At 50.0% G+C, this 13,753-nt stretch overlaps 1 protein-coding gene across 2 annotated transcripts in view; it reads left to right on the top strand.

The window, feature by feature from the left end:
• The window catches only part of ADCY8 (adenylate cyclase 8), a 395,464-nt gene that overhangs the window by 316,357 nt on the left and 65,354 nt on the right, over window positions 1-13,753 (top strand). For both annotated transcript variants that reach the window (XM_073679897.1, XM_073679896.1), the window contains one exon: window positions 11,004-11,205. In XM_073679897.1, the coding sequence (XP_073535998.1) occupies window positions 11,004-11,205 (202 nt within the window). The remainder of the gene's footprint in view (window positions 1-11,003; window positions 11,206-13,753) is intronic.

The raw sequence follows: 13,753 nt of genomic DNA, 5'->3' as shown, positions 1-13,753 counted from the left end.
AGACCTCCCACCTGCTCTCAGACATAACATTGCTGTTACTGTGGAAACCAGACCCCTGGGGTGCCACATTCCCCCCTAGTGAAATTTAGTACTCCGGGACTAAACATATTTTTAGAAAAACATAACAAGGTATAAACAATAATAATACAATAAGAAAAACACATAAAGATGGTTACAGCGTGTCCGCAACCGAGTGCAGTCTTTGAAGAAAACAAAGGTGTCCATTTCACCAAAACAGGGAGACGTAACCAGGTAGGGGTCTGTCCTGCCCCGAGTCCTTAACAGTCTTTTAGTCCATTCCTGGGTTACGCTCCAACCAATTGTACAAGGATTCCCGGTAAATCCACCAAGGACTCCTAAAAATAACTAGAAACACATAATTATTTACAAGTAACAGACAGGTGACCACAAATAAAACAATTTAAACACTTCAAATCCTCCAACGTGCGGGTAACTGGCCTCTAGTGGCCCTAGTGGACCTACGGAGTTGACTGTCTGGTCCTGAACTACAGGGTGTAGGAGCTGTCAAGGGTAAACTGGGCAGCTGTCTACGGGCTCTTTGGCTCACTAGGGGTACGGCAGGCTCACTATGAGCAGAGGGTTGATTCTCCTGTTCTGCTTGTGTGGAGTCTGCTGCCTCCTGGACCGGCTGCTCTTCCAGCTCTACCTGTTGCTCCGTAGGCACTTGGGATGCTGGTTGGAGGAACGTGAGGACGGTACCACAACTGCACCATTGACTTGAGTCCAGGATCGAGGGAAGTCTCCGAGCACAGTACTAACCATATCTTCCCTTTCCTCTACGGGTCGAGGGTCTTCTTGCTCTCCTTCTGGGTTCCGTAGCTGTTCGGGACACTTCTTCAGGTGATCCCGGGATACAATGGCTGTGGTTTCCCCTCCGTCTTTACTGATGGTACAAACCTTTGGGTTGTCGTGGCTTGAGGGCAGTACGGTGTACGGGTCCTTCTCCCACTGGTCGTCCAACTTGTGGAGCCGTCTCTTCCTCTTCAAGACCTGCTCTCCGGGTACCAGGGGAACAGCGGGAGCATACTGGTTGTAATTTTTCTCTTGTCTTTCCCTAGCGAGACAGAGACTTCGCTCCACGCTCTCCTGTACTTTCCGGTACTGCTGCTGCCTCTCTGTGTCCCAGTCTGCTTCCGGTGAAGTGTCCTCGGGTGTCAGGACTCCCATCTCCAGGTCAACAGGTAGCTTACCAGGCCTTGCCCTCATTAGGTAAGCCGGGGTACAGTTGGTGGAACCTACAGGGATGTAGTTATATAGGTCCACCAGGTCGGGCAGCTTCTCAGGCCACAGACTGCGTTCTTCCAGGGGCAACGTTTTTAGAAGATCCATTACCACCTGGTTCATTTTCTCACAAAGTCCATTAGTTTGCGGATGATAGGGTGTCGTCCTTATCTTCCGGCAGCCATACAGATTGCAGAATTCCTGGAAGACCTCCGCTTCAAAGGCAGGTCCCTGGTCCGTCAGCACTTGGTCCGGGTACCCGTGTGGATGGCAGAAGTGCTGCTGGAAGGCTCTAGCTGCTGTTTGAGCTGTTAAGTCCTTAACGGGGACGACAACCAAGAACCGGGAGTAATGATCCACAATGGTTAACGCGTAGACGTAGCCACTTCTGCTTGGGGTCAGTTTTACATGATCCAAGGCTACCAGTTCCAACGGCTGCTTGGTGACAATGGACCGAAGGGGGGTCTTCTGGCTTGCACGGTCCTTCCTTCTTAGGTTGCACGGGCCACAGTCTCTGTACCACCTCTCGATGGTTCCCCTCATGCCTACCCAGTGGAACCGCCCGCGCAGCAGGAACTCCAGCTTCTTCCATCCGAAGTGTCCAGCCCCGTCGTGGTATGCCTCCATCACCATGGCTGCGTCTCTTCGTGGCACCACTACTTGCCAGATTAGTTCATGCGTCCGGGAGTTAACCCTTCTGCGGCACAACTTCCCCTTGTAAAGGAACAGTCGACTCTTCTCAGCCCACAGTTGTTTGGCTTCCTCCGGAGCGTCTGGGTCAAGGCGGGCATCTGGCTGAGTGAGCATCTCCTTCACCAGTCGGACGGCAGGGTCACTGTCTTGCGTTTCCTCCCAGTTGTAGTGAGGCAAGGGGTTAAACGTAGCGGCTTGCTTACTCCTTACCCGATGGGAATACTGGATAGTCCCATGACGGTGGAACGCGGGGAGTTCGACTTCTTCCAATCCCTCTGGATCTTCTCCTACGTCCGGTAGGTTTGGCATCCTGGACAGGGCGTCCGCGTTGGTATTGGAGCGTCCTGCCCGGTATTTGATTGTGAACTCGTAGTTGGACAGACGGGCCATCCATCTCTGCTCTAGGGCACCGAGTCTTGCCGTGTCCAGGTGTGTCAACGGGTTGTTATCCGTGTACACGGTGAACCGGGAAGAAGCGAGGTAGTGCTTAAAGCGTTCGGTGACTGCCCACACCACTGCCAGGAACTCTAGCTTAAATGAGCTGTAATTCTCAGGGTTTCTTTCGGTGGGTCGCAGTTTTCGACTGGCGTAAGCGATTACTCGTTCTTTCCCCTGCTGGATCTGGGACAGTACGGCTCCTAGCCCGATGTTACTTGCGTCGGTGTAGAGGATAAAGGGCTGGCTGTAATCAGGGTACGCCAGGATTTCATCCCCCGTGAGGGCCATCTTCAGCTGGCGGAAGGACTCTTCTTCTAACTTCTCCCATTTGAAGGGCGGCTTCTGGTTCTTGGCCTTCCGGGACTGGCCTATCAGGAGGTCCTGCATAGGAGCTGCCTTTTTGGTGAAACCGGGGATGAATCTGCGGTAATAGCCTACCAACCCGAGGAACTGCCGCACTTCCTTTACACTGGAGGGACTTGGCCATTCCTTAATTGCGGTGATCTTATCAGGGTCGGGAGCCACTCCGTCAGCGCTCACCACGTGTCCCAGGTACTGCACCTTTGGTTTAGGAGGTGACACCTGGAGGGTTTTACCTTTAGGCCGTAGTTTGCCAGAGCTTCGAACACTTCCGCCAGGTGTTTCAGGTGGTCCTCATAAGTCTTGGAATATACGATGACATCGTCCAGGTACAACAGGACCGTCTCGAAGTTTCTGTGGCCCAGACAGCACTCCATTAATCGTTGAAAGGTTCCTGGTGCGTTACAGAGTCCGAACGGCATGCAGGTAAACTCGCTAAGTCCCATCGGGGTGGTGAATGCGGTCTTCTCCCGGTCCGCCTCTGCTACAGGAACCTGCCAGTACCCGCTAGTGAGATCCAAGGTAGAGAAGAAGTTAGCAGATCTTAAAGCAGCCAAAGACTCCTCTATCCTTGGTAAGGGGTACGCATCCTTGTGTGTGATACGGTTGATTTTCCGGTAATCTACACACATCCTCATGGTGTTGTCTTTCTTTTTGACTAAGACTAGTGGAGCTGCCCAGGGGCTACAGCTATCCCTGATCACCCCAGCCTCCTTCATGTCCCTAAGCATCCCCTTGGCGTGTTGGTAGTGTGCAGGGGGTACGGGTCGATACCTCTCTTTTATGGGAAGATGGTCTCCCGTGGGGATGTGGTGTTCTACCCCCTTGACTCGCCCGAAGTCTAACGGGTGTTTACTAAACACTCTCTCGTACTCTTGAACCACCCGATAGACTCCCTGTCTCTGGTGTGAGGGAGTGGAGTCAGTACCCAAATGTAGTTGCTGACACCAGTCCTCCATTGTTTCCTTAGAGCCGTTACTTTCCTCCGGGGAAGATGGAGGCAAGGGTTCTACGGACTGTATGGAATTTTGATTGATGGTATACAATTTGGCTAGCGTGGCATACCGGGGCAGGTACACTTCCCTCTTCCCGATATTTATTATGCGAACGGGCACCCTCCCTTGGCGTACATTGACCACCCCCCGTGCTGTCAAAATGGTGGGCCTACTGTCTGAGTAAACTGGTTCTACCATTGCCTGGTAATCTCTACCTCTCAGACCAATAGCTGCCCGGCACCAAATCATCATTTCACTTTTTGGGGGCATGGCAATAGGAAAAGGGTCACACATTCTTACGCTACCAATCTCACCACCGGAGAGTTCTATCTGTTGCCGTCGCATCAGTGCCCGGATCTCTTTCTGGAGCACTCGCTGCTGGCCGGAGCTAGCGTTCTTGGCAACCTGCTGTAAAAGGAAAATCACCTCTGCAAGACAATTTTCAATTACATTAGTTCCTAGAGTTATCTTTGGGTGACTCTCGTGCTTGTCAATGTCTACAATGATCAGTCCCTGTGCCGCCAATTCGACTCTACCGATTTTAATGGTCACCTCTTTAAATCCAATCTGTGGCACGGGCTGACCATTGCTGGCGATGATACTCAAGTCGTCGTCAGGGTAGCGGGTGATATCCGAGTCATTCCAGTACTGCTTGAAGAGCACGTACGGGATAGTGGTAACCTGTGACCCGGTGTCCAGTAGGGCACTCATGGGGATGCCATCCAGTGCCACAGGCAAGACTGGACGTCCTCCCACATATTTGTCGCGCCAGTTCCATGGGCCTGATGATCTTTTTCCTGGGATTTGGCCCTCTACCCCAGGTTGTGCCAGTTTAAAGGACAGTACCTTGCCATATGTCCGGGTTGATTGCAGCGGCGGCAGATGGGTTGTCCGTCCTCGTTGTATCGGTCGCTGGGTCTTCCTCTGGCCGGTGGGGTCCTCCTTGGTCGACGCCACGGGATGTCCTCCGGTCCGGATGCCAGCTGGATCTTCCCTGGAGTGGAAACCTGTAAAGACTGCACAGTTCGGGTTAGCGCGGCAACGCTTTTAGCTAGCTCTTGGACCTGATGGTGCAGGTCTGGAGCCGGGTCATTGTTCAAAGCCTGCGCATCAGCTCCCACAGGCCCTGCCGACAAGGGTGCCGCCTCCTGGTGGTAAGTGGTAGTGGGGCGTCTGTGGGTCACAACGCCACCTGGTGCCGGTTCTCGGAGCACCCGGATGGCTCTGTCCTTGAACTGTGCAAATCCCAGATGAGGGTCCTGTAAGGCCATTGCCCGCAACTGGGTTCGGTGGGCATTGCAATATAAACCCTCTATAAATTGTTCAGTCAACAGCCTGTCCTCGTCTCCCACGCCGTCAGGGTCGGTCTGCTTAATGGCTCTCAGGGCCTCTTGTAGGTTCAGGGCATAGTCCCTTATACTCTCGTGTGCTCGCTGCTTGCACCCGTAGAATCTAAGCTTGATCTCGACTGAGGTGCGGGTATCAAAGGTGTCCCTCAGCCGGGTTAGTATCCCTGCAACAGTCCTTCCCCCAGGTGGCCAGGACTTTACCTCCCTTTGGGCTGCCCCGGTTAATTGGGCCACCAGGATACTCACTTTTTGCTCTTCTGTGAGGGGATACACCTGGAAGAGGCTATCCAGCTTTTCTCTAAAGTCATGCAGGGTATGTGACTCCCCTGAGTACTGGGGTAGCCAGGCCGCTCCCGGGATATAGGGCATGGTGAAAGGCATGACTGCAGCAGCGGTGGCGCTGGCGGGGGTTGAGGCAGTGAAGCTCTCCTCCGTATCCGACATCTTCCTCCCCCCTAGTGGACCGTGGCCTACCTTGCGATGATCCTCTTCCGTAGGCCGCGGCTCCGCAGTGGATCGTTCAGGGTTGAGGACCTTCCGTCGCGCTCCTGTGACGTCGGCGTCTGCTGGGCTCCTTCCAGGACCTTACGCAACGTCCGGAAGTGAGGCGGGGCTTCAGTTCTCGCGCGTTTTCGGAGTCCACGCCCCTCTTCTTCCCGCGCGGCGTCTTCAAGATGGCGTCCAACGGCGGGAAAACTCCACGGATGGCGGGAAGAAGGCAGAAGATGGCGCCGGATGGCGGGAAAACTTCGCGGATGGCGGGAAGAAGGCAGAAGATGGCGCCGGATGGCGGGAATCTTCACCACTGGTAAGTTTGAACAGTCTTTTTCAGGCACGCAGTACCCGGTGGTTGCGGGCACGAAATCCTGCCGACTACGCCAAAAGTTGACGCACCCCTAGGCCTTCGTCGCGCGGCATCGCGCGCACGGGAGCTTACCCGGAGCCGGATCTGTTGAGGGTTGTAGTCTCGTGGCGGTGACCCGGTCCGTGCCCAGGGAGTCAAACTGAGCGGCGATGTATTAGCGGTAGATGTTGGACGACTACGCCACCCGTTGAATGCAGCGAAGGAGCTGCCGCTGCAGGGCAGACCGCTGAGGCCGGTGGTAGGATTGTGCAGCGTGATAGTATCACCCCCAACGGGAGGGGTATGGCCTCAGGGCAGCCGACGTGGATGATGGGGGTAGCAGGAATCACTCAGAGACGATGCGGTGTAATTCAGGGTCTTTACTGGTGATAAAGATAGACCCTCCCGGAGTACTGGCTAGCGATCGGGGCCTGGTCAGTCCTTGAGCAGATGGGATCTCCCCTGGCCAGGCGGAGTTGTAGGCCTCCCAAACTGACTGTACTCTTCTGGCTACCTTGCTAGAGGCGGGTATAAGTAGCCCACGTCCCTGAGTGTACCGTGTGGTGCTCACCCGTATGGCCGGTGACTCGGGGCCTTCTAGTGGCGTCCGCTTCACGACGGCGGTGCTGGTCCCACGCGTGTGACCGTGCCTTCGGGTTTCTTGGCCAGAGGACCTGAAATCCCCTGCCGGGCGGTTTCTGCTGCTGGGTAAAGATTAGTCCCCACAGCCTCGGACTCCGGGTCCGGTGATAGCTTCTCAGTCAGGGCGAGCTCTGCAGCTGCCAGCCCTGACTCCTTATAGCACTGCTCCCACAGAGCTCCTGATGTTCTTTTCCTAAATCTGCTTCTCTTCTCTGTCTCTACTTCTTCTCTACTCTCTAACCCTGCCTCAGCCCTAGGTTTATATAGGGGAAGTTCTTCCCCTCCCAGGACTGGGCAGGAGGTGTGGCATGCACAGGATCCCTGACCAAGAGACCTCCCACCTGCTCTCAGACATAACATTGCTGTTACTGTGGAAACCAGACCTCTGGGGTGCCACATATACATATAAAAAAGTTTGTGAATTAACCTGAATTGGATAAAGTCATGTGAATAATTGTGCTATTTCCGAGTCTATTCCTGACACTCGGCCAGTGCATAACCATAGAACTGTGGTTATAGGAGATTGTGATCCCAGTTATTACTGAACAGTTAGAGCTGGAGATGAGTTAATCGATTTAATGCAAATCAAATTTGTGTTGAATTTTAGGAAATTCGCTTGAACTGGAGAATTTGAAAAAATTTTGTATTTAGATTTTTGCGAATCACCCCCCAAAAATTGTCATTTTACTTAAAGCAAAATATTGCATTGGCCAGAGAAGGCTTACATGACCTCAGGCAAGGTTGGGTGGGATTCCTCATAATGCTTTACAACTTTCATATCACATGGTATACCCCAGCCAAACAAAAATGACTATCACAGCCAGTATAAAAGAAGAGGCAGGGAATGCAGCAGCCATTTACTGATGAATTTGGATAGTGAGAGGATGTTACAGCATAACTATAGAAAAAGGGAGAGAAAGCCATAAAACACTGAATAAACATCACAGATTGTGTATGACAGCCCAGCAGTGAAGAATGGTCACTAGCTGTTTAACCATTAAGCTATGTGCCCACGATGCAGAAATGCTCAGGATGTCTTCCTGAGCATTTCTGCATCTCCCTGGCAGAAAAAAACGCATGCAGATTGTACATGCGTTTTTCCTGCCAGGGACATGCGGATGTGAAGCGTTCTTCACATGCATTTCCGCATGCGGGTGTCAAGCGCTTTCCAAGCGATTTTAGCATCACTTGGAAAGTGCTTATCAACTTGGTCACACTATATACAGTACAGACGAAAAGTTTGGCCACACTTTCTCATTTAAATATTTTTCTGTATTTTCATGACTATGAAAATTGTACATTCACACTGAAGGCATCAAAACTATGAATTAACACATGTGGAATTATATACTTAACAAAAAAGTGTGAAAGAACTGAAAATATGTCTTATATTCTAGGTTCTTCAAAGTAGCCACCTTTTGCTTTGTTGACTGCTTTGCACACTCTTGGCATTCTCTTGATGAGCTTCAAGTGGTAGTCACCGGAAATAGTTTTCACTTCACAGGTGTGCCCCGTCAGGTTTAATAAGTGGGATTTCTTGCCTTATAAATGGGGTTGGGACCATCAGTTGTTTTGTGCAGAAGTCTGGTGGATACACAGCTGATAGTCCTACTGAATAGACTGTTAGAATTTGTATTATGGCAAGAAAAAAGCAGCTAAGTAAAGAAAAACGAGTGGCCATCATTACTTTAAGAAATGAAGGTCAGTCAGTGCGAAAAATTGGGCAAAGTTTGAAAGTGTCCCCAAGTGCAGTTGCAAAAACCATCAAGCGCTACAAAGAAACTTGCTCACATGAGGACCGCCCCAGGAAAGGAAGACCAAGAGTCACCTCTGCTTCTGAGGATAAGTTTATCCGAGTCACCAGCCTCAGAAATCGCAGGTTAAGAGCAGCTCAGATTAGAGACCAGGTCAATGCCACACAGGGTTCTAGCAGCAGACACATCTCTACAACAACTGTTAAGAGGAGACTTTGTGCAGCAGGCCTTCATGGTAAAATAGCTGCTAGGAAACCACTGCTAAGGACAGGCAACAAGCAGAAGAGACTTGTTTGGGCTAAAGAACACAAGGAATGGACATTAGACCTGTGGAAATCTGTGCTTTGGTCTGATGAGTCCAAATTTGAGATCTTTGGTTCCAACCACCGTGTCTTTGTGCGACGCAGAAAAGGTGAACGGATGGACTCTACATGCCTGGTTCCCAGCGTGAAGCATGGAGGAGGAGGTGTGATGGTGTGGGGGTGCTTTGCTGGTGACACTGTTGGGGATTTATTCAAAATTGAAGGCATACTGAACCAGCATGGCTACCACAGCATCTTGCAGCGGCATGCTATTCCATCCAGTTTGCGTTTAGTTGGAGCATCATTTATTTTTCAATAGGACAATGACCCCAAACACACCTCCAGGCTGTGTAAGGGACTTGACCAAGAAGGAGAGTGATGGGGTGCTACGCCAGATGACCTGGCCTCCACAGTCACCAGACCTGAACCCAATCGAGATGGTTGGGGTGAGCTGGACCGCAGAGTGAAGGCAAAAGGGCCAACAAGTGCTAAGCATCTCTGGGAACTCCTTCAAGATTGTTGGAAGACCATTTCCGGTGACTACCTCTTGAAGCTCATCAAGAGAATGCCAAGAGTGCGCAAAGCAGTCATCAAAGCAAAAGGTGGCTACTTTGAAGAACCTAGAATATAAGACATATTTTCAGTTGTTTCACACTTTTTTGTTAAGTATATAATTCCACATGTGTTAATTCATAGTTTTGATGCCTTCAGTGTGAATGTACAATTTTCATAGTCGTGAAAATAAAGAAAAATCTTTAAATGAGAAGGTGTGTCCAAACTTTTGGTCTGTACTGTAAATCCATGCAACCGGCATGGATTTATATAGTTTGACCGTAAAGAATGGTTAAAAATAAAAAAATAAATCTATACTTACCTTCCGATGGCCCCCACAGTCTTCTTTCGCTCCGTCCCGGCTGCCGGCAGATCGCGGTACACTGCACTAGTACCTGCCGTCACATGACTGTGACGTCAGCGCAGGTCCTACAGTCCACCACTATCTGCCGGCAAGCACAGAGAAGGAGTCGGAAGGTAAGTATTTTATTTATTTTTTATTTTATTCTTTTTTTTACAGGTTCTATGGTACCCAGGTATGGATGAGAGTCTTCTCTCCTCCAGACTTGGGTACCATCTGCACATTGAACCGTGTGATATCCGCTTGTGCAGATGCAGTGATGCGGATGTCACGTGGTCCAATGCAAGACAATGGCGGCGATTACGCTGCGTGTCCGCAAAATTAATGGACATGCTGCGGATTTTTGAGCGCAGCATAAGCGCTGCGGAAAAATCCGCAGCATGGGCATTGACATTGCGGCTTGTCATTGGGGACCATGGGGGAAGGATTACCAAGCGTTTCCCAAGCATTTACGCTGCAGAAATTCCGCAGCATAAACGCTTGGAAAACGCATAGTGGGCACGCAGCCTAACCGTGTATGTGGAGGTCAGTTTGGCATTTTAGGCATTCTTCCGAACATCACCAATGATATGTCCGCCCCTGTGCCTAGACTTCAATGCGGGTCCAGGCCTCAGAGGTCAGTGCGTTTTGTAAGGTCGTGAGCCGCTCTAAAAATGCCAGGAAAAAGATGCAGTGTGAACACACCCTAAGGCAAGAGTCAGACAGACAGGATCGCAACGCAGTGCTCTGACTGGCCGGTGACTCTCCCGACCCGAGCGTGACAGCATCTATTTCTATGCAGCTGTCGCGTTTGGGTTCGGGGAGCCGCCGGCGGGGCCAAGCATTGGGTTGCAATCTCCATCCGAGTTATACCACCGTCTTCCTCTTCCCTAAGAGCACTACTAGTAGAATACTCTAATTTCAACATCAGGTGGGAAAACATTCAAAAAAAAGGAATGATTAGTCACCGTGACATGGATTTTCAGAGTAAGTACACCAGCCTCAAAAGGCCTGATATCGATTTAATAATATATGCAGTTTGTAGTTGTGAAATCTAAAGACAAATCCATTTTGATCGCCAAAATTCCCCCTCAAAAAATCTTGCTACATTGTAAAAAAAAAAAATAAAAATCAATCCTTTAATGCAGGCGACTAGAAACCCGGTAGTTTTCTAAGCAGTAAAAGGAGCACAAAGGAGCTCTTGAGCGGAGGAGGTGTACTTAGTGAAATTGCTCCTCTTCTCATACATGCTATTTGCAAACAAAAAGTGTCTTTAGTTGAAAGGTGCCTCCTCAAGACGGTCATCGAAATGAGGCGCGACGAGTGTTTGAAGAAGGTTTTCCGCTGTCATTGAAAGTGAAGTGGCGGCTTTGACAGACGCGCCGTCGCTGTATTTACATCCTCATTTTCTCCTAAATTGGTGTTTTGATGGTAAAAATGTATTTCTTAAGGAAAACTGAAGGCAGAATCTGTCTCCTCTGTCTCCTTCCAGGATGATTCCAATGATCATTCAGTTCTCCATACTGATAATGCTGCACTCTGCGCTGGTCCTGATCACCACAGCCGAGGATTACAAATGTCTGCCCCTCGTGCTCCGGAAGACCTGCTGCTGGATTAATGAGACCTACTTGGCCAGGAATGTCATCATCTTTGCATCCATTTTGATTAATTTCCTTGGAGCTGTAATCAATATAGTAAGCATTGATATGAGGGGTATTATCTGCTTTGTTTGGGGGAGGGGGTGATGTAAGCGTGAAATTAAGAGGCTTGTCTACGGTCAATCCGCGTGCATATTTCATATGATTTTTGCATATACTTGTAGGTGCACTTTTGCAATTAATATCCGTTTTCTGTGCTCAGCTCCAATGCATACTTATGTGTTGTTGCTTGTTTTATTAATTGTTTGCTAAAGAAAACATATCCCTTTAGAGGGGTGTTCAGTAGAGCTCAGCACAACAACTCTCAACCGTGGTTCAGCGGACACGTAGCCTCTCTAAAAGGTACCAGAACACTGCAAACTTCCTACATGATGCTGCTGATGCGTAATAATCAGAAGAGGATGCCGACGGGCAGTAGGAAGTTGGGTCCGGCTGCCATGGACTACTGACGTGGCTGTTGGACCAGGATCTTTTTGCTCAGGTGTCATTTTTGACTTTTATGTAATGTAAGCTTTACTGTATAAATGGAAAGTTCTGCAACTTTCTAAAATAGTTTGTATCCTCACCAAAGTTCTGCAGCTTTCTAAAATAGTTTGTGTCCTCACCAAAGTTCTACAACTTTCTAAAATAGTTTGTGTCCTCACCAAAGTTCTGCAGCTGTCTAAAATAGTTTGTGTCCTCATCAAAGTTCTACAACTTTCTAAAATAGTTTGTGTCTTCACCAAAGTTCTGCAGCTTTCTAAAATAGTTTGTGTCCTCATCAAAGTTCTACAACTTTCTAAAATAGTTTGTGTCCTCACCAAAGTTCTACAAGCTTCTAAAATACTTTGTGTCCTGTGGTAGATCAGCTCACTTGGTTGCACTTAGAGGTACACAGGAACACTGTCTCTTTAAATTCTGGCCAGATTTATTAGACAGACAGCATAAACCATGGGGAAGTAAAACAAACACGCTTCTTTGGGCAAAAACAGGAAAACAAAACAAAGTGGTGATACCCAACACAGTTCTTGTGGTAGCGGGGAACTACCCGCTCAGAGTCCAGCAAACACAGGGTTCAGATTAGTATAGAATACACATCTCCTCTCTGGTGCTAGCCTCTCCAGATACACTGAACACTGAATGCCTCAGCAGTCCGAGTATTTAAACCCCAGACCACACCATTGGGTGGAGATATGGTGAATGGCCTCCCGCCCGCACTATAGCCATTCACAAAAACTGGTCCATTTAAATATGTCTGATTAACCCATCCAGCACATACCATGCATGAGAAGACTTCCAGTTTCACATCACTGAAGCTAACAGCCTCAGTGAAACATATCTCCCCTTCGACAATCTGCCAGTGACTTTGTCACGGTCCTCACCAAAGTTCTACAACTTTCTAAAATAGTTTGTGTCCTCAACAAAGTTCTGCAACTTTCTAAAATAGTTTGTTTCTTCACCAATTTCAAGATCTCCGCTTGCTCTCAGTGAATGAGAACATTCTCATTATGAAGCAATATACCAGACAGTCACTACAACTTGAGCAGTACCTAATAGTGAATAAAGGGGACGTGTCGTTCGGTTGAACCCCAAAAATCTATATATATAATCGTCTTATCCCGTCTGTCTGTCTGTCTGTGTCTTTCTGTCTGTCTGTCCAGGAAATCCCGCGTCGCTGATTGGTCCGGCCGCGGCCAATCAGCGACGCGGGATTTCAGAAAAAGATGGCGGCCGTTAGCAGCTCATCTGCCGGATGGAGGTCAGCGGTGATGCAGCAGGGAGATGACCGGCGCTAGCCGCTCATCTCCCCGCTGCTGGCAGCACAAGTACCCCGACAGGCAGCGGCGCTCACCTCCATGCGGCTAACGTCGGGAGATCAGCGGCTTGGCCCGCTGATCTCCGTAGGGCAAGTGTGAACGGAGGACCGGGGAGTGGCACCGCCTGTCGGGATGCTTCTTCTGCAAGCAGCCGCTCATCTCCCGGCTTCTCGCAGCAGAAGTAGCCGCACAGGCAGCGCCGCTCCCCGGTCCTCACTAATACGACGCTGATTGGTCGCTTTCAACGCCCGCGACCAATCAGCGATATGGGCGGAAAATTTAAACGCCGCTCTGCTGATTAGTCGCGGTCGCCGGCCGCGTCCAATCAGCATTATTGGCGCCACATTTAAACCCCGCTTTGCTGATTGGTCGCGGTGGCCGGCCGCGACCAATCAGCGATATGGGCAGCAAATTTAAACGCCGCTCTGCTGATTGGTCGCGGTTGCCAGCCTCGACCAATCAGCAGTATTGGCGCCAAATTTAAACCCCGCTCTGCTGATTGGTCGCGGCCACCAGCCGCGACCAATCGGCAAGATTGGCTCCAAATTTCAACGCTCTGCTGATTGGTCGAGGCCGCTGGCCGCGACCAATCAGCGATTTTGGCGCCAAATTTAAACACCGCTCTTCTGATTGATCGTGGCCGCCGGCCGGGCGCGACCAATCAGAGATTTTGGCGCCAAATTTAAACAATGCTCTGCTGATTGGTCGCGGCCGCCACCCGCGACCAATCAGTGAGATTGGCGCCAAATTTAAACACCGCTCTGCGAGATTGGCGCCAAGTTTAAACA

Source organism: Phyllobates terribilis, unplaced genomic scaffold (assembly GCF_046119375.1).
Source record: "Phyllobates terribilis strain yellow unplaced genomic scaffold, ASM4611937v1 Scaffold_4__5_contigs__length_816908805, whole genome shotgun sequence".
Classification (NCBI taxonomy): Eukaryota; Metazoa; Chordata; class Amphibia; order Anura; family Dendrobatidae; genus Phyllobates; species Phyllobates terribilis.
This window is presented reverse-complemented; position numbering and strand designations above follow the sequence as displayed.